General features: G+C 34.4%; 1 protein-coding gene across 1 annotated transcript in view; it reads left to right on the top strand.

Moving 5' to 3' along the window:
• COL5A2 (collagen type V alpha 2 chain) overlaps positions 1–13,292 on the top strand; it is a 142,300-nt gene extending 129,008 nt beyond the window's left edge. The window contains exons 46-54 of the mRNA XM_065880771.1: positions 1,082–1,189; positions 1,765–1,818; positions 3,934–4,041; positions 4,433–4,486; positions 5,493–5,600; positions 7,501–7,792; positions 9,413–9,600; positions 11,625–11,864; positions 12,550–13,292. Of these exons, the coding sequence (XP_065736843.1) occupies positions 1,082–1,189; positions 1,765–1,818; positions 3,934–4,041; positions 4,433–4,486; positions 5,493–5,600; positions 7,501–7,792; positions 9,413–9,600; positions 11,625–11,864; positions 12,550–12,696 (1,299 nt within the window). The 3' untranslated portion in view covers positions 12,697–13,292. The remainder of the gene's footprint in view (positions 1–1,081; positions 1,190–1,764; positions 1,819–3,933; positions 4,042–4,432; positions 4,487–5,492; positions 5,601–7,500; positions 7,793–9,412; positions 9,601–11,624; positions 11,865–12,549) is intronic.
• Positions 13,293–20,687: the final 7,395 nt, after the last annotated feature.

Raw genomic sequence — 20,687 nt, 5'->3', positions numbered from 1 at the left:
ATCCAGTGTGGTAGTCTTCAAAGATTTTGCTGATGTACCCCTGATATAATTTTGAAAATCTATGAACTCCTATGCATAATTTAAGTTGCCATCACATTTTATTTTAATCACAAGTTTTAATTGTTGCAAAGGAGGTAATTCTTGGTAAATTCTAAATGTACATGTGCTTTCAATATATTTTTTTCAAAATCTTGGAGTTGCCAATTCAGCTTATTCAATGTATTATGTATCAATTTTCCAACCTAATTGCCAGAGCTTATCCTGGTTGCCAAACTAATCAGTCAAATAAGACTTAACTTCTGTCAGAAAAAAGGTCTGACTCCGTTTCTCAAGTCAAATAATTATATTAATACACGTTCATGTAACAATAATCTCATCTCTGACTTAAAGAGACAAGTAAGATTCGGAGCCTTGTCATAATGGGGTCCTCTGGGTAAAATAAGGAGCCTCCTCTTTCTTTCCGAATACCTCTTCGCTTTATTCTTAAGTGAACTGTGCATTCTGGAAAAGTCCCTTAGTTTGATGCCCAGTGGTGTTTATTCTTCGAAGCACTGCAGCATAATAAGATTGCAGATTGTATGATATCTGCTTTTATTTCATAAAATGAGAGAAGGGTGATTATTAAAGAGGAAGTAGGGAAGGATGCTCCAAGCCAGTTTTCTGAAAGAACACATATGAAGTTGAAAATCTGGAAAGTGGTTTCCTTAGAATTTTCCGTTTTTACACTCTTTGGAAAGTTTTTGTTTATACCAAGTGCACGGATACCCCAGTTAGAAGGCTTATTGGTCTAAGAAACATGCTGAATTCTGGAGGTGACCACTCCTATAGTCCAGCAATCTTGACTATGGGAATAATAGGGTGAGAGTGAGGGGAGGGATGAAATTGGGGGAAAATATCTCATTCTTTTCAGTTTGATTTATTAATAAGCAAATATAGTTAAAATATTTAAGTAAAATATTAGTAAAATAATAAATATGTTTTAAAAAGTTATATTTTTCCTTCTCATGAATAGCATGAGCATATAGAATACGGCTGTTTTAGAATTAATATTAAAAAGATAATATCATGGTTTTCTTGTCAGGGTGATCGTGGAGACCCTGGGCCTGCAGGTCTGCCAGGCTCTCAGGGTGCCCCTGGAACTCCCGGTCCCGTTGGTGCCCCAGGAGATGCAGGACAAAGAGGAGATCCGGTAAGGAGAGTCAGTTTCACACTGACAGTTATAAACATCAACATACTGTATTATGAGCTACATATATGCCTGCATTCAATGACATGTGTGTTTGATTAAGGACTCTAAACAAAGAATGATAAACAGTCAATTAGGAATTAATTTTTTTAGTCTTAAAAATTTGATTTCTAATAGGTATTAGGTATAGGTAATAGGTATTCTATAGGTAATAGGTATTCAAAAACCCTGATGCTTTGACTTTCATCATCTAAAAATGTTGTTGTTTATAGGACATGTAATAAGGATGTGTCATGTTAAATTTAAGCAAGTAATGTCTTATGTAAACAACTAAGGTGATCTTCATTCAGTGAAGACCATAGATAAAATCGACTATAGAAATGTCATTGGGGTTATAGTGAGCACATTCTTACACCTAGGGACTTCAGCCTGGTTTTAATTAATTAGCCATAGAACTATACACTTAGATACACACATACACATATATAAGTATTCAACTACAAACATATATTCTTGAATTCTATGTCTATATAATACATCCATATTTTTGTATTAATATCTGTGAAAATTTCTTCTAGGGTTCTCGGGGTCCTATTGGACCACCTGGTCGAGCTGGGAAACGTGGCTTACTTGTAAGTTCTCTGTTGTTTTTTTTTAAAATATATGTCTTCTTACGTAAAATATACTCCCAAAGAAGGAGTACAATTTAAGACTCATAAGTGAAAATTACCAGATTCTTCAAGCTTTGAACAAAATGTTGATTTAAAATGATACCCAGGAGTTTATATTTGTTTTTATAATGTTAATATAGCTCCTCTGAATTTAACTAAAAATTATTTCAATAATCAATTAAGACTTTTAGAGTCACAATTTTCTCCCAAAATAACAGGAGAAATAGTGCCATTCTCTGAGATTTTCTAAAAATTACGTAGGAAAATGGGTTTGAAAGCTCTTTGTAAACTTGAAAAGTACTATTCAAATATATTTTATTTTCAACTAGACTGCCCTGCCCATGTTCTGATTTTTTTGCTTTTTGCAATTGCTTCGAGGTTAATGATTATTATATTGATGTCTTATCATGAGTGAATCATCTCTTACGGGCAGTCTAATGGGTCATGTTTCTTTCACACACATTATATAAATCAATATCTGTATTCAATATCAATATCTATATTCATGAAGAACAATTATAGCCTTAAAATTATGACCTATTATTAAATCATCATTCTCAGCTTTGATTTGAGCTAGGCTAGAGAAGATTTTATAGTTACATGGCATGTCAAGTGAATGGTTTTCTAACCAGTTACAATTTGTTTTCCATGATTAAATGAACTCTAGTTAATAATTTAAATAGGTGCTTTCTGGTTTAGTTTATTTTAATTATGAAATTTAGGGGCATCCCTAAAATAAAATAACCTTTCTGACATTATAAAAACATTCAAACTGATTTTAGTATTTAAATTTACATTGTTTTATACAATATGTAGAAGTTACTGAGGTCTAGTCTTGTTTTTATTATAAAAAAGATTCTCGTACTGTTTGAAAATTAGGGTATCCAATTTAAAAAATAAGAACCAAACAAAATAAGAACAAAAAACTAATAAGGGAAAAGTTAACCTGAGAGCCAGTGTATTTGATAGTATCTTCCATTCTCCAAAGTCAGATTGATAGAATTTCAATTCTCTTTTAGAAAAACTTTAAAGACAACAGAAGCTTTCCCTGTAGTAGGTGACCCTGTGTTACTTGTCAGTTTACTGTGAACCACTAGACCCTTGGAGCTGCCTTTACTACCCGAGGCTTTTACAAACAAAGAAAAAGTCTGACTGATAAGATTGATCAGATAATTTTCACTTCTTGGTGTAGCTTCTGTCCCACAATTAGATTCTCAACTATTGCTTTTTCTTTAGTTTCTCAGGATCAGGGTTGATTGATTTGGGTACAGATATTGCAGATATGAGGATAACATAGAGTTCTTTGTGTTTTCTTTGGCTGGATGTGGTTCGATGATGATATTCCTCTTTCATTTGTTCAAACAAGTTTTTGCCAGTTTCTTATTTTTCCACCAGTTTTATTGAGCTGTAATTGACATATAACACTGTACTTGTTTAAGGTAATAATGATTTGATATAGGTGTATATTGTGAAATGATTACCACAGTAAGTTTAGTTAACATCTATAATCCCACATAGTTGCAAATTTTATTTTCTTGTGGTAGAACTTTTAAGATCTACTCCCTCTGCAACTTTCAAATATGGCCAATTTCTTAACATAGTCCCAGCTCATATCTAGTTAGTTTGTCTGCATATGCAAATTTAATAAACATTTTATTCTTAGAAGTAACATAAGTAAATAAGAACTCACATTTTAATTTAAAAGAATCTATATATGGTGGCAGTATTTTTACATAATGATATCAGCTAAATATGTGAAATATAATCTTTGGAAAATGTCTCAGATAGGCTAGATCAAACTTTAAAATACCTCATTTTAGTCTGAATGTAGGATAAACATAAAAAAACTGAATCTTTAGGAAAGCGTTATTATACATCTTATGATTTTAACGATTGCCTTAATTCCTTGAGAAAAAGAGACAAAAATTCCTAGGTCTAATACTATTTAGATAAGTAAATATATTAGTTCATATAAAATACAGTACCCAAAATTGTAGCAAATACAATTGCACAAAGTAAAATTGTAGTAAATTGCAGTCTCAACAGGCGATATCCATGCTATGACCCTATCTCTAGGGACCCCAAGGACCTCGAGGTGACAAAGGTGATCATGGAGACCGAGGTGACCGAGGTCAGAAGGGTCACAGAGGCTTTACTGGTCTTCAGGGTCTTCCTGGGCCTCCTGTAAGTTATCCCTTTAAGTATTATTTGCCCTGCATGTGAGAATACACAGGTATCTTGACATGAACATTTGTCTATAAAATGGATGGGGTTTTTTTGTATCTTATTTTCATTTCAAAGAATATCTCGATGAATAACTAATTACCTAGCTATCCAATATAATTGTTCATATATTTGCTGTAATTTTGTAGGAAAGAAATAAAGCAAAAGGATATATGCATCATTACTCCTACAGTTGTCTTTAGTATTGGTCAACTCATGAAACATTATAGAGGTTGATGACTTTATGAAAGTAGTTTATGTTGCTAAAGTCAATGACTGGACATTTGAAAAAGCTAAGAATGGTAAAACGTAGGATATAAATATCTTGGCATCATTATTTTTTCCTACTAAGGGTCCCAATGGTGAACAAGGCAGTGCTGGAATCCCAGGACCATTTGGCCCAAGAGTAAGTAACAAAACTTACTTATTGCAGATGTAAATAACAATGCTCCTGGTGGCATACTGTTAGTGCTTCAGTATCATTTTCATGGTACTGAAGTTGGAGTTGGCCTAGGTTCTCTGAAGCTGGCAGCAAACATATGAGACAAACCATTCACATTGACCTTTAAGTAGAAATATCCTGAAATATGACATATTACTTCATGGGCCCACATTAAAATCTCTTACCTAGGGTGGATGTACTCATCTGTTAGTTCATTTTCTTACTCTGTGTTTATTGAAATTTCCACTTAATTGTACTCTTTGAAATGATATAATAGGATTTACCATGAAGTGGAGATAGATTTTGAAGCTGTATTTATTTTTTTCCCTTAAGTAATTGTAATAGTTCCTCAGAAGTGTTTGGCATAAGGCTAACTAGGAAGCAAATCATAAAATGAAACCAATATTTGAAGCTTATAGAAATTCTACATTAGTATTAATGCTGCCTCTAATAGGTCATTAATGCCGTAAGACAATTGACACACATAATTACTTAGGAAAATCATTAGAAAAAATTTCTGCATCTAAATACAGTGCAAACAAATCACACATAAAATTGAGAACAGTATCAAAATTACTAGGATGTGATGAGTTTCTGGGGTATAGGCGCACAAATTTAATTTATATCAGACACTCCTTCTGTCATTTTCTTACTCCTACTTAATTGAATTTCTAGTTAGGTGTACAATACATGAAATTTGATGAAACACTGCCTACCAGTAAAAGTAGATGACTAGTCCATTAACGTTTTTAATTGACACTGGTCTTTTACCTTGCATGGATGGTGGAAAATTCATGTGTGATGAAGTAGTAAACATCAGAAAGTGCTAGAACTCCATTTATTAGTCATTAGGAAAACGAATATGAGAAATCACTCTGATAATTCCATAAAGAAATAGTTCTTTGATCAGAGAATGGTATTGTAAAGATTTTCTTCCTAGAATCTAAAATGCAGTCTTTGTTGCTTACAGGGTCCTCCAGGCCCAGTTGGTCCTTCAGGTAAAGAAGGAAACCCTGGGCCACTTGGGCCCATCGGGCCTCCTGGTGTACGAGGCAGTGTCGGAGAAGCAGGCCCTGAGGTAAAATCACAGATTTGTATGCAAGTGATTGATTGATTCTATTGATTCTCATAGCTTGGATTCTGTCTAAAGAATGTCTGTGCAGCATTATGGACAAAAGACTTCAGGGAACCCTGAAAACAAGTCTGAAAGTCACATAAGAGCTTGTCTGTATAAGTAGCTATTTCAAACATTTTAATACAGATTATTCAGAGTATATAAAATCAGAGTCCAAGCTACCTAGACCTTGACTTCTTGTGATATCAATGAAAGCAAATAGTAAGTTATGACTGTATTATAATTAGAGTTATGGAAATGTTGCTTTGCTTTAAAAGGCAATAGACTAAATGTGAGATTTGATGAATGCATTCATTCATGAAAATGCTGGAAAGTGAAGCCTATGAAATCGAAGAGTTATTTACTGAAAACGAAATTCAGAAAGGATTTCAATGAAAACTTTTAATAAAATATTTCTGTAGTATTGACTTGAGGATTATGTAAAGCTATAAAAATTGCTTTAGTTAGACTTTGGCTTCTTAGAAGACAAACTTTGAGAAACAGTCTCCTCTATCTGCCATGCTTGCATGTATATATGTGCATGTGTATATATGAGTTTATGCATCCCTCCCTCGTGTTTCTTCCTCTTTGGTTTTATTTTCCTTTTCTTATTCTGTCTCTACCCTTTAGTGTCAATACCATTAAGCCAAATATTTATTACATGGAAAGAATAGCTTTACATTTCCTGTGGTCGTCAAGAGGAATATTTTCTATTTGTTTATTTCTCTATCTTTAAATGGAAAACAGCCACAGAATTGGAATACCTCTGACTTATGTGGCTCTCGATTGACTTCATCTTGTGTTTTAGTGGTCCTTGATAGAAAAAAGATCCCCTCCCCTGAGATTAGCATAAAGGAATGTATGGAATCATGATATGATCTTAAAGAAAAAAAAACCACACAGATTTTAAAGTCTCCTGACGGTGAGGAAATGTTTGCACTAGAGGTTGATGCAACTTTCCAGAGCCATGTAACAAGTGGCGGAGCCAGTAACAGAACTCCAGCCTTCTGCCTGCCAGGACTGTACTCCCCACGAGAGATGTGGACCACACATATCTTCAGGTTGTTGGTTAATTCTCTCAAGTTGCTGAGTTCTTCCTTGAGAAAATGCAGAAGGAAATTAATAGAGAGGATCCACTTTTCTAGCCTCTGCCAATTTTTGTGCTTATCTCCCTTTTGCTCTAGTAGTTCTTGTTTGGCAAAAAAAAGTAAGACAGCTCTTTATTTTTTGCTAATAAAAAGGGCAAAGAGAACTTCCTCCAGTTTTGTTTAGTATAGAGAGGATTTTGATCTACACACTAAATAATGCACATAAAAAGACTTCCTGTGCTTTCCCCCTTATTTGGGAATACGGGGAAATTCTCTTGCGGGTGTTTCTTGTGTGTATTTCCTTGGCGTTGATGTATAGTCTTATAGAACTAGCACCCACAACTCCTCTGCATATCCTCATTCAGCTTCTGTCCATAAATCCTTTTAAAACATCTTAGTTGTGCCTTGCTCAGAATAGTTTGGAAATGAGTGTGCATATCTATATATTCTTAACATAAAGTGTATTGCATCTTCAAGGGTAAACATCAAAGCAAATATTTTGTGCTTTGCTCTTTATTTACCTCAGATGCCAACTTGCAGATATGTTGCCTGAAAAGCAATTATGCATCATTTCTCACCCTTGGAATGTTACAGGTTCGCAGGCCAGAACCATCTAGTTTAAAAAGGGCATGAGTCACAGATCTCCCAAGTACCATCACATTGGGGTGTTGCATTGTAACTCTCTCTGCACCAAGTCCCATCAATGCCTTTGCATCCAATAGAAAAACAAAAACCAAAAAAATGTGTTAAATGTATTTCCAATTTTTTTAAATTAGGGTCCTCCTGGCGAGCCTGGTCCCCCTGGCCCTCCGGGTCCCCCTGGCCACCTTACAGCTGCTCTTGGGGATATCATGGGGCACTATGATGAGAGCATGCCAGATCCACTTCCAGAGTTTACTGAAGATCAGGCAGCTCCTGATGACAAAAACAAAACGGACCCAGGGGTGCATGCTACCCTGAAGTCACTCAGTAGTCAGATCGAAACCATGCGCAGCCCTGATGGCTCTAGAAAGCACCCAGCCCGAACTTGTGATGACTTAAAGCTTTGCCATTCTGCAAAGCAGAGCGGTGAGTAGACAGCTGCCCATTTGAGCAAAGCTCATTGCTTCTGATGTGTAATTCTCCAATGCATTCCAAAATATTTTATTTACTCTCTATTTAGTGATAGACACAAGAGAGAAAATGGTGGACAGTCACAGAGTTTGTGGTTTAGTGGTGGGGATGGCCAATGATATGAAAAATTAGGGCGTGAGAAGCTAAGCGCTTTAATAGAGGACGTAGCCTATTCATGATCCAGTTTCACGGTGGTAGTTCCAATTCCATCCAGAAGTCTTAAAATATTGATAATTTTGTGGTGATATAAATGTCCAAAATACTTGCTTACGGAAGGTTAAATATATTTGGTTGCCTCAGTAATTTTCAGGGATTTAATATGCTAACATATAGTTGGATCATCAAGAGTAGAATAAAGTATAAATTTTATTTCCCCAATTTATTTGAATATAGAATTCTTTTCATGTCATTTACTGTTCTACAAATCACACTTCAGTAATCTCTGCTGCAGGATTATGTTATAGTTACGTTATAAAATATTTTGGAATTAAATAGTCTTTTTCTCTAGTTGTATACACCATGCCTGAAGTTTGCAAAATTCTATCATTTTGATTAATCTAATAAGACCTGGAAAAGAAAGATCCTAGGCCATAGGAATGAGCTATGAAATGCTTAAGAGTTTCAGTTAACTTTGAAATGATATTGACAGGGATAGCTAAAATGGTTATCTTTTGCAGAATAAGCAATTCAATTACTAACTCTATACCTTACATCCCACCACCAAATAAATGCCCCTTCATTGCATTTAAAATGCAGCTTTTCCTACATAGTTTATATGTATATTTTATGTATACATACATATATTTATATATTTTATACATACATTTTATATATACATACATATATTTATATTTTTTATACATATATTACATATACTATTATATAAATGGTATATATTTATATATATGTATCTAAATATACATGTAATATATATACATATATTTTATATATGTACAAAATATACACACAGATGTGTACATAGACATATATGCACAAAAATTTATTATTTTGTGTGTTTACTGACTGTATCTCTAGCACCAAGCACTATCTTGGTATAGCCTGCTTCAAGGATCTCTTCTACATGAGAAGATCAATTCTAAATAAGGCCAGTGAGATAATTCATAGCATTCTAATTGTAGTTTGACTCATTTACTTACTTTATTCATAGTTTCGAATACATTATTTTATTACATTCCATTATTATTTGTTTTAAAATATTGGCTTTACAAATTAAGTGGGAACACGTTCATTTTGGCAAAGCTGCTTACTTACTGTGGATTCTCTCTTTTTGGTATAGTTTCTCATTTGTAAAATGGGTATAATGGTATTTTCTTCACATTTGTGTTTTGAGCCTTAGGCACCTTTTGGCAAGGTGCCTGGCATGTAGAAAGGGCCCAAATGCATAACAGTTACTTTTTCCTTAGCTGCAGAGTGTTTCTTTAACTGTGATTCTCTCTTCAAAGAGTCCTTAATCAATGACTCCATATTTTCGAACCCTCTGTTAATTCTTTTAGAGACTCATAATCATGTTTGAAATTCTTTTTATTTAGCAAATATTTTTATTTTGGAAAATAGGTGAATACTGGATTGATCCTAACCAGGGATCTGTTGAAGATGCAATCAAAGTTTACTGCAACATGGAAACAGGAGAAACATGTATTTCAGCAAACCCATCCAGTGTACCACGTAAAACCTGGTGGGCCAGCAAATCTCCTGATAATAAGCCTGTTTGGTATGGTCTTGATATGAATAGAGGATCTCAGGTAATTTAATATGTTTACTTAAAATTGTATTCATTGCTTGTCATTATTTATTGTATGTATTTAGGACTGTGCTATTATTTTTTGACTGGGTTTATTTTGAAGTGATATATTCTCATTAGTTACAACTGCAGTATCATTGCATAAACATTACTATGAATTAAATTAACATAAATTTTGAATGATAATTTTCCCATTGATGGAATGTACAAAAGTAATTTATTTTTCATATTAGCTCCTTTAATGCACATGACACTGACTGTGGAGTAGAGTTGAAGGGATCTTGCCATAGTTGGAAGACAGGAAGTATATTTAGCGTCAGAAGACCTAGGTGACTCATACCTGGATGTCTTACTAACTTTGGGACCTTAGGAAGTCACTTAACCTTTTGGAGCTTCAGTTTCGCCATTTTAAAGTGAGGGCAATAATATTTATCTCATAGTTTCTGTGTGTATATAAGATGCTTAATATAGTGTCTAGTATTTGGTAAGTTATAGATAAATATTAGATAATTACTATAATATTATTTTTAATGATTGAATCACTTTGCAAACCTTTTAGTATTATTTAAACTTAAGGCATTTTTATGATTATGTACATTGTATTGATATTTTTCTGGGTCTAGTCCCCTCTATGTTTCTTTCATGGTCCAGTGTTTAGATTCTAATTCTATTCCAGATCTCTTTATGGCAGCCTAACTCTGAAATTTTCTTCTCAGCTCTGCTCCTGACCTTTTCTCAGAACTCCTGTTTATAATAAACATAGTAGGAGGACATTATGGGTATATGTAGGATATACTAGAATCAACCATTATTTAATGAAAAGGAAAATTTTTTAATTTAAATATGCCTAAGTGAAATGTAATTTAGTTAGCATATTATGTAAAAAAACTCATATAGGAGCATTAAAAGTAAAGCTCAAAGTAGAAGATGGGTAGGAAATATCCTGTAGGAAGTTATTTTTGATTATTTGTTTTAGCTAATGGAAAACTCGTACTTCATATTTCCTACAAGTATATAACAGTCGGGTTAAAAAAGATTTTATACCAATAGTTAAGTCCTAATTCTTATTATAATTAACAATAAAAACAGTGAGTTATTTTTGCTACATGATTGAATATCCAAACCTATGCCCAAGTATATAACTTCTTCTAAAAAGTAATATTCAAGATTTTTTTTTAAACAAATAGAGAAGCAAATTTAAAAATACTTAAACTTTCTCTGGTGAGTTATAATTAGCTTTGGTTTCATCACCACTTGTTTGGGGTAGTAAGGACAAAGCTTCTTATTTGTGAATATTCATAGAAATTTTAAGATATTTTTATGTATATAGGTATAATATCTTGTTATATGAAAGAATAATACTCTTCAAAAGAAGTAATACTCTTCAAAATTAATTTGTCTGAAATCAATACACACACACACACACACACACACACCCCACTATAAAACTAATCAGTATTACATATATTGGGGCCCAGGGCAGGCCGCTCCAAAATATGATTCAGTGGCATGTTGATTATTTTGAATTAAAGTTATTTAAGTAACGGTTGATGCAAGAGGGACACTTTGACCCTGCTCTTTGTCTCCCCGAAAGCAGGAAATAAATCTCCCTTGTGAAAAGTACCGTTCCTGTACTGGGGGACAGAAAGACATTTTTATCATCAGAGACAGGGAATTTAGAGCCAAGAAGCCTGTATAAACAAACCTTGTTACTTCCTTATTAATTTACTACCCAAGCCCAAACTTTAAATTCCTTACCAATTACATACCCAAACCTAGGTTTCTTTGTCCTGTCAATTCCTTTCAAATTTATTGTTTTATTGTTTTTTTGGTTTTTTTGTCTAAAAAGTATAAAAGCTGCCTGCTTTGGCCACTTCTTAGGTCCCATTTCTATGAGACCTGTGTCCTGATTTAAAGTTGTTTCTTTTTCTCCTGTTAATCTGTCTTGTGCCAATTTTATTAGTCCAACCATAAGAACTCAAGAGGGGTAGACACATATAACAAAGACTCTTTTTGTTTTTCTAGTTTGTTTATGGAGACCACCAGTCACCTAATGCAGCCATTACACAAATGACCTTCTTGCGCCTTTTATCGAAAGAAGCCTCCCAGAACATTACTTACATCTGTAAAAACAGTGTAGGATACATGGATGATCAAGCTAAGAACTTCAAGAAAGCTGTGGTTCTCAAAGGGTCAAATGACTTAGAAATCAAAGCAGAGGGAAACGTTAGATTCAGATATGTAGTTCTTCATGATACTTGCTCTGTAAGTACTTTTGATCCATATTGATCTGGTTGAAGAAAAAAATCATTTTGTTAAAAATACTGCCCTGGCACTAGAGGTGGGGGCAATTTTACCCTGTATATAAACACAACAGCAGTTTGTTTATAGTTGTTCCTTAGGGTAAATTTGAATGTGTGTTAGTACGTGAAATACCGGTAGAGGTTTTAATACAAAACAATAAAGGACTGGATCCTTGCAGCTCTTTCGTAAACTCACTTTGGTTCTCCTGCAAGTTACTTAGTTTATTTAATCTCAATTCCATGCTTATGATTTCCTGATTCTAAAATATGCAATCAATCTGAGTTACCTTACATTTTTCACTGATTTATACGTCTTCCCCCTTGCATATCTAGATATAAAAAAGGAAAATAGTTAATGATGAATTATGGTTTCACTTGTGAAAATCAAAAAGGCTTTCATAATTTATATTGTTAGTGACCATTTGGGAAGCTGCAAAAGAATAAAGGTCATTTTCTCAATTTAAAGAATGAGAGAAATGCCTGCCAGTTATGCCAGTATCTCACTTCATGTTAGCAGCGCTCTTACTTTTAAATAGTGTTCTAAAAATCATTGCTTTTACCTTATAAAAACTGGTTTGGAAGCTGCTGTCCAAAATCTTTGGAGTAATTTGTATATGCTGTTAACCCGTTGTACCATTTAATTCCAGAAACGAAATGGAAATGTGGGCAAGACCATCTTTGAATATAGAACACAGAATGTGGCACGCTTGCCCATTATAGATCTTGCCCCTGTGGATGTCGGCAGTACAGACCAAGAATTTGGCATCGAAATTGGGCCAGTTTGTTTTGTGTGAAGCAAGCCGAGATACATCAACAATGAGCACCACCCCGACCCTCAATGACCACCACCATTCACAGGACTTTGACTGTTTGAAGCTGATCCTGAGACTCTTGAAGTAATGGCTGATCCTGCATCAGCATTGTATATATGGTCTTAAGTGCCTGGCCTCCTTATCCTTCAGAATATTTATTTTACTTACAATCCTCAAGTTTTAATTGATTTAAAATATTTTTCAATAAGCGGTTTAGGTTTAAGATGATCCATGACTATGACAACCTTTAAAAAAAGTAAACTGTTTGAATAAATAAATCTCCATTTTCTTCAATTTATTTCAATGTAATGACAAAATTGCTTAGTATTTATAAGAAAATCTTTCTTCCTGGCAGATAGCTTAAAGAGTGGGGTATGTAAGACCAAACACGTTTATTTCACGTGGCTGCAGTTGGAAAAAAAGAAAGTAGTGCCCTTTTGTGACCTCTCATTTCCAGATTATCAATTAAAAATGAAAACAAAATGTTTATCCTTGTGATTGAAACCCACATGCATGTCTTGATATTGTATAACTAACATGGAGACTCTTTAAAGGGAACCATGAAAAACATATCAGTTTCTCACTGTCTTAAATGGAATGTTAAAATAGTATATATTCAATGGAATTTCTGAAAAAAAAGTAATCCTAAATTTTTGTAAAGTGTGGTGAATCTAGACTTCTTCCTCATTCAATTTTAAAGCTACCTTCCCCTCTTGACTCGATCTATCAATATAGGTAGAAGTTAAATGAGTATACCGTTGAATACATTTGAATTTCCTTGCTTAAGAAAACATAGAATGCTAAATAATTTCCACATAACTTTAAAAAAAAATGTTCAGGACCCAAAGTTGAGAGTCTTCCACATGTACAATCTCATCTTCCTGAGGCCTATAATGAAGAAAAGGATTTAGAAACTCAGAGTTGTGGAGCTGATTCTAATCAAATCTGATGATTGGAATTAGAACATTTGGCCTTTGAACTCTCATAGGAAAAATGACCCAACATTTCTTAGCATGAGCTACCTCATCTCTACAAGCTGGGATGGACTTACTAGTCTTGTTTATATTTTAGATACTAAAAGGTGCTATGCTTCTGTGATTATTCCAAGACTGGAGATAGGCAGGGCTAAAGTGTATTATTATTTTTCCTTTAACGATGGTGCTAAAATTCCTTCTATAAAATTCTTTAAAAATAAAGATGGTTTCATCAATACCATTTGTGAAAACATAACTGTTACACTTCCCGTTTCTGAAAGAAGGAGCATTGTTCCAGCGCCTGTTCACTGTTCATCTGTCATACTGTATCTGGAATGTTTTGTAATACTTGCATGTTTCTTAGACTAGAACATGTAGGTCCCCTTATGTCTCAAGGATTTTTTTTCCTTAATTGCATTTGTTGGCTCCATTTTTATTTTTTCTTTAAAAATAAACAGCTGGGACCATCCCAAAGGACAAGCCATGCACACAACTTTAGTGATGTATCTCTGCAAAGCATTGAATTAAATGCACGCTTTTGTCATGTCAATGGTTTTCGTTTCGTGGAATTCCTTTGAACATATTAGATCCATTTCATTTTCAGTAGTGAAAAGTTAGGTGTTGTGGTATTCTTTGTTTGCCATTTGTTTAAAAGATAAAACAACAAATAACTTTCATCATGTAGATACTGGCTTATAAAGAAAATCAATTTGCAGCATCACTCACAAAGGCAACACGACACTAATTATCACTCTCTATGCCCTTAAAAATCTCAGGGTACTGACTATTGATAACAAGAGAAAAGCAACTTATTTTTCATGGTTGAATAAACTGTGATAATAAAACGTATGTCCCAGTGTATCACATATGAATTTAGCCTAAATGTTTGCAGAGTTTTACCTTCAATATTTATTTCACAATATTTTCTCCCAAATTGGTTATTTGAGCTCCACGTCTTGATTTTGAATATTTGAATATGTATATATCTAAAGGTTTGTGAGTTTTGTTTGTAGTAACACTTCCTCCAAGTCCAACCTGTACAAGTGGTACAAGTTCAGCTAGATGAGCCAGAAATGCGTGGTGATTCTCTTAAGTCAAAAGCACTAATAATTTTCAGCTATAGAAATACCACTTCTTATTTGAACCTCAGGAATGTTACAAATAAAAGGCTGCCCCAGACCATTCCAGGATCCCTCAAATTTCTTGCCTTTGTTCCATATCTATAGGTTTCATTAGGCGAGTGTACTTCTTTCCGTCATGTCCAACACACACCCCAAACTCTGCATAATCAAAAGTGAAATAATCTGCAGCTGGGGAGGATGGTGAAATTAATTTATTATTACTTTATTAAAAATACAAATGAAAGTTCCCCAAATGAACAGAAAGGAAGAAAAATAGCAAAGAAAACACAGACAATGCCGAAAAAGTCCCAGACTCCTAACACAAAATTTGGCAAATGAGCCAGTTTCAATGTAACTTATTTTAAATTAAAAAAAGATTCAAAGAAATTGTAGAGAACATTTCTTCTCACATCAATGTTGTTATATGGCAGAAAGCAAGTGCAAGAAAAATCTGGAAAAAAAAATAATCATTGGAGCCACCTCACTTAGAGTTCCTATCCCACCATGAAAAAAGAACACCTCAGGATAACACTTTTCTTTGAAATTATGAAAATTTTAGGAGAGACTAAGAATAACCTCTTAAAAGCTGATTTGGGGGCTGAGGTCCAACAGTGGCAAACCAAGGAAATGATGCTGCAAAGACAACCAAAAGCCTATGGAGCGTGGGGCATGCCAGTAGGATGATTTTTTTTTTTTTTTATCAGACTGGCTGGCTTACCCAAGAGCAGCTTTTCTTCTCAGTCTCCTTTATCAATGATCATTTTACTCAATATGTAAATGTCAGCATTCCCCAGGGACCAGTCTTTTTCTCTTTACCTTCACACTCAATACCCTTTCTTTCATCACCGGCTTTATCCATGTCATTTCTATCTAATGTCAATAGCTCCAATGTATATACACAACCTAAATCTTTCCTGGGAGCTCAAGAAATGCATGTGTAAATGTTTAACTCACCATCTTCATTTGGATTTCAGAAGTACTAGTAGCTCATTATGTTTCAAAAAATTACTATACTTATATCTCAAAGCTGATTTATGTTCTGTGTTCCCTATCTCAGAGAAGAGCCTCATCATTCATCCATTTAGGCAGGCCAGAAACCTGGTAGTCATTCTTGTCACCTCTCTCTCCCTTACAATGCCAGAACCCTGGCATTGCTAAGTATTTTCAATTTTGCTTCCTAAATGTTCCTTACGGCCATACCCTTCGCTCTACCTCCACTGCCATTATCCTAGCTCACATTATCATTATTTCTCACCTGGGCTCCTTCAATAGCCTTCTAAAAGGTTTTTAAGCATCCATTCTTACCCTCTTCTGATCCATTACTCTCAGGAGAACCAGAGCGATCAATCTGAAATATAAACCTGAATATGTCACCTCACTCTCCGCCACCATCCAACACAACACACAGACATGCACGCGCACGTGCACACACACACACACACACACACATCCTTAAAAAGCTTCACTGGTAGCTTCTAGGATAAAGACAAAAATACTTAAACTTTATGAGGCTCTGGCATGACCTGACTTCCTGCCTAGTTCTCAAGCTTCATTTTGCCGCCATCTGCTTTATTCTCTGCTTCACACACAATGAATTTCTGTCCATTTCCTAAACCAGATTCCCCATCCTGTCAAAGGCCATCTGCATTTGCATTTATTTTGCCCAGTTTACTAGTACTCATCTTTTAGAGCTCTGTTCAGTGCTGTATCCTCATGAAATCCTCCTAGAGTCCTCACCCTTCACTACCTCCCAGGTTAGATAACATCCCCCGTTATAAATTTTCTTGGCACCTTGTATTTTTTCCTTATAGCACAAATTATGATGCTTTCTATAATTGTATGATTATTTGATTAGTCTTAATCTTCTCTATTAATTGTATTTTTTATAAGGGCAGGGGCTCTTTACAAGGATCCAACATACTGCTTGATATTTGTGTTTGTTCAAAATACATTCATTGAATGAATGATGAGAAAATATCTACTGTGTAACTGGAAAAGTATATTTAGAGAATATTCATAGTTGATTTATGTACTAGCATGAAGCAGATGTCATTATTACTATTGTATTTTGATTACTGTTTCTATTTCTATTACTAGATAGAAAACATAACAGAAGAAGTGATTCTATCCACAAAGGCAATAACAACATACAACACTAAGGACCTAACATGATAAGACATTTATAGAACCTGATTAAAAAAAAACATAACTTTTGACGAAGGTATGTAAAATAAGATAAAATGGGCATAATTGTGCCTTTTTCTCACATAGGGAAACTCAGTATTTGAAAAATGTAATTCTTTTTCCTAAATTAAAATATAAGTTTAGCACAATCTTACTTAAAATCCCTGTAGGATCTTAAAAGCATGGGGCATGACAAAACCATTTTAAAGCTCGTTGGAATCAAAAATATGCAAGAAAAATGTTAAGGAATCCCCCCCAAAACAGAAATGCTGAGTAAAGATGGGTCACTCTTCCTATTAGATATGAAAAAAATAATAAAAATCTACTGACCATCGTAAAAGAAGAGTATTTAGACAAGAATCTATATATCTAGGGCTTCCCTGGTGGCACAGTGGTTGAGAGTCCGCCTGCCGATGCAGGGGACGCAGGTTCGTGCCCCAGTCCGGGAGGATACCACGTGCCGTGGAGTGGCTGGGCCCGTGAGCCATGGCCGCTGGGCCTGCGCATCCGGAGCCTGTGCTCTGCGACGGGAGAGGCCACAGCGGTGAGAGACCCACATACCACAAAAAAAAAAAAAAAAACACAAAACAAAAGAATCTATATATCTATATTAGATTTATATATATAAATACATGTCTATATTATATTTTTAATGTATAATTAAATTAATTCTCATTAATTCAATAAATGGTGTTACAGTTACTTGATAGACATTTATCATTTTAAAGAATGTTTCCTTCCTTGGTCCTTAAATCAAGACATTTCCCAAATGGACTGAATATTTCACTTTTTAAAAAACCTCTAAATGTAGTATTTGCATAAATTATTTTGAGTAGTTTAATAATCTTGGAATGGTAATGAAAGCAAATATATAAATAACAAAGTAAAATGTTGAAATATCAGATTCTAAAATTTTAAATCTATATTATAAAACTCAATGAGCATGCATAAGAGCTTGTTTAAACAGGGAAAATTTTTGTAATAACTATGACAGAAAAGACTTGCTATACTTTACATGCAAAAAAAAAAACCCCTTAAAAATCAGTACAAAAAAGCAAAATTATGCAAAATCCTATATAGATAATTCAGAAAGTCATAATATAAAGGCCAATAAACATGTGGAAGAAATATAATGTCATTAGAAAGAAAAACTGCAACCAAAACAGTAAGATATTAAATTTCATCTATCAGAATTTGACAAATATTAAAATGTTTGATTGTAATAGGTGTAAAAGAAGATGCAGGAAAACACTCACATACACTTTCTGTCTCTTTTTCCCGCTGGATGTGGAAAGTATAGTTACAGTCATTTTATCAAATTGGTTTACTTAGAGTTCCTGTAAATGTGAGTAGATAGTGCCACCAGAAGTGATCTGGGGGTAGGAGAAAGAAGAGGATACACTGGAGATCTTCCAGATCTATGAATTTTAACAGATGATGAGTAACTTAAAATATCATTTGTAAAAATTGCAGATACAAATATAAAATAGAATGGAACTTAAAATTCACATAACAAAACCAATTTCACAATGGTGGCCGATTAATTTACACTATAGCCTAAGAATCTGTTGTGAGTGCATGTTTTGCTTGTGTATTTCATGTAAGGAAGGATATTGGTATATTTTTTGTTTGGAATGTAGTATCCAGTTGATGCTACAGGAAGTCATTCCATGCTTTATAGGCTGTTTTTACCATTTTACCATTTTGTGGGTAAAACAGACCAATATACCAACTGAATTGAATAAACACATGGTTATAACTGATCTAAATGGAGTATGCACAGTGGAACCACAGAACTAAGCCCTCTAAAGTAGGCTGGGATTTGGAGAGGAGGGAGAGCAAAGAAGACTACCTGGAAAAGGTTTTCTCTTAATGAGTTGTGAGGGATTAAGACAGTGTCTTGAGCAATGAAGGCATACCAGATATAAGGAACAACATAAATTAGGGTATGCAGTTCTTAAGAGCTGTGGCTTGTTCAGGGAATCCCAGTTAGGCTGACATGGCAGTAGACTGCCTACAAGGGATTGTTTGGAGTTAAAGTAGAAAGAGGTACCATGAAGGTATGTCAAGCTAAAGAGATTGAAAATTATTCTGAAGAAGTTTTTTTTTTTTTTTTCGGCAGCTATTTTTGGTTATAAGCTGGGAGTGTAAACATACTCTCTAGAGAACCCTTGGAAATGTGTGAGGAGGGTGTTTGTGATTATAACAGTTGGGAAATATTCTAGGCATTTTATGGATGGGCCAAAGATGTTGAATATCTTGCATGCAAGCTAATCCCTTTGAACAAAATCTGAACCATCCAAAATATCAATAGAACCTTTACTGAAAATACCGAAGTTTTAAGCAAAGAAGTTACATATTGTGATTTGCATATTGGAAAGATCACCTCGGCAGCAATACTCAGGGAGAATTTTTACTGTGTGTGAGACTGACAACAGAGAGTTTAGTTAGAACAAGTTTGGAGAAAAAGTAACAGGGAATGAGAAGTCAATGCCACTGAGGATGGAGAAAGAGAGATGGACTTGAAGAGATTGAAGAAATAGAATCAATAAAATCTGATGAAAGAGTGAGAGGGTGAGACAGCAAGAGATTTAGGATTATTCTCAGGTTTCTGGCTTCTTAGGTACCTGGATGGAAGATGATGATATTTACTAACATGGGGAATAGAAAAGGAGACAGGCTGAGGATGTAACTGATGTGTGTATGGAGCATCTCTCTGGAGATAAAGTGGGTGTTATATCTAAAGATATGTGAGCCATCACATCATGCAATAATGCAGTTTCTATTCTCATGTTTGCCCTTTCATAACTAAACTCAAGAAGACCAATAGAAAGAAATGTGAAGAAAGATGAAAATTCTGGTTGAAAATCAATCTAAGCAAAGATACCAGTGAGACTGTTATAATAAGGATCCCTAAAGATGAAATTGTACTAATTAAGCATAATCCTGTACAACTTACACTTTTAATTCTCTGCTGGATTTGATTTTGATGCCATCAACAAACACCTCAAATGATATTTAATTCACATCAATGCCTTACCATGGTACTATCTTACAAGTTAAAAGCAAAAACAAAAAGACGAAGAGTGCATTTATTTTTATCTAAGAATACGATTCACCACAATTTAAAGAGTGTGTAACAAAAGCCTACATATATAAGCAATTACGGTTAAATGCCATCAATACTATAAGAGATTGGTCTGCACATATATGAAGTAAAAAATGTGGATTCAGATGGTAATAAATAGAGGAAGGTAGAAATGCAATGTGAACAATTTTCCCAAGAGTTGAAACTGTTATGAGATAGATCTTATAACGAAAGGCAGCTGGAGATACAGAATGACCACAATTGTTAGTCACTTTAATGAGAAAAATGCAACAAATTGAAGACATCTGTAGTCCAAATGTAAGCCCTAAAGATTCAGATAGGCAGATGCAGTCCAAGCCCCTCCTTGAGACATCTGACGAGTTTCTCTGAATAATGCTGTGCCCTGTGGGCTCTTACAGGCAGTTACAGCCTTCACTCCTTCAAATCTGTGCTCTTGCTGATGCCACTGAGGACAGTTTCCAGGTGGTTTAAACTCAAGACAAGATTTGAAAATCAGACCCCAATCATTTTTATCAGTAGCACAAATGATAACCCTCCTTCTGTTTAGTCTCCTCTCTCTTCTCATAACCCTTGAATTAATCACAA

This window comes from Phocoena phocoena, chromosome 7 (genome assembly GCF_963924675.1).
Source record: "Phocoena phocoena chromosome 7, mPhoPho1.1, whole genome shotgun sequence".
NCBI lineage: Eukaryota > Metazoa > Chordata > Mammalia > Artiodactyla > Phocoenidae > Phocoena > Phocoena phocoena.
The sequence above is the reverse complement of the archived record's forward strand: the minus strand, read 5'-3'. Positions and strand labels throughout refer to the sequence as shown.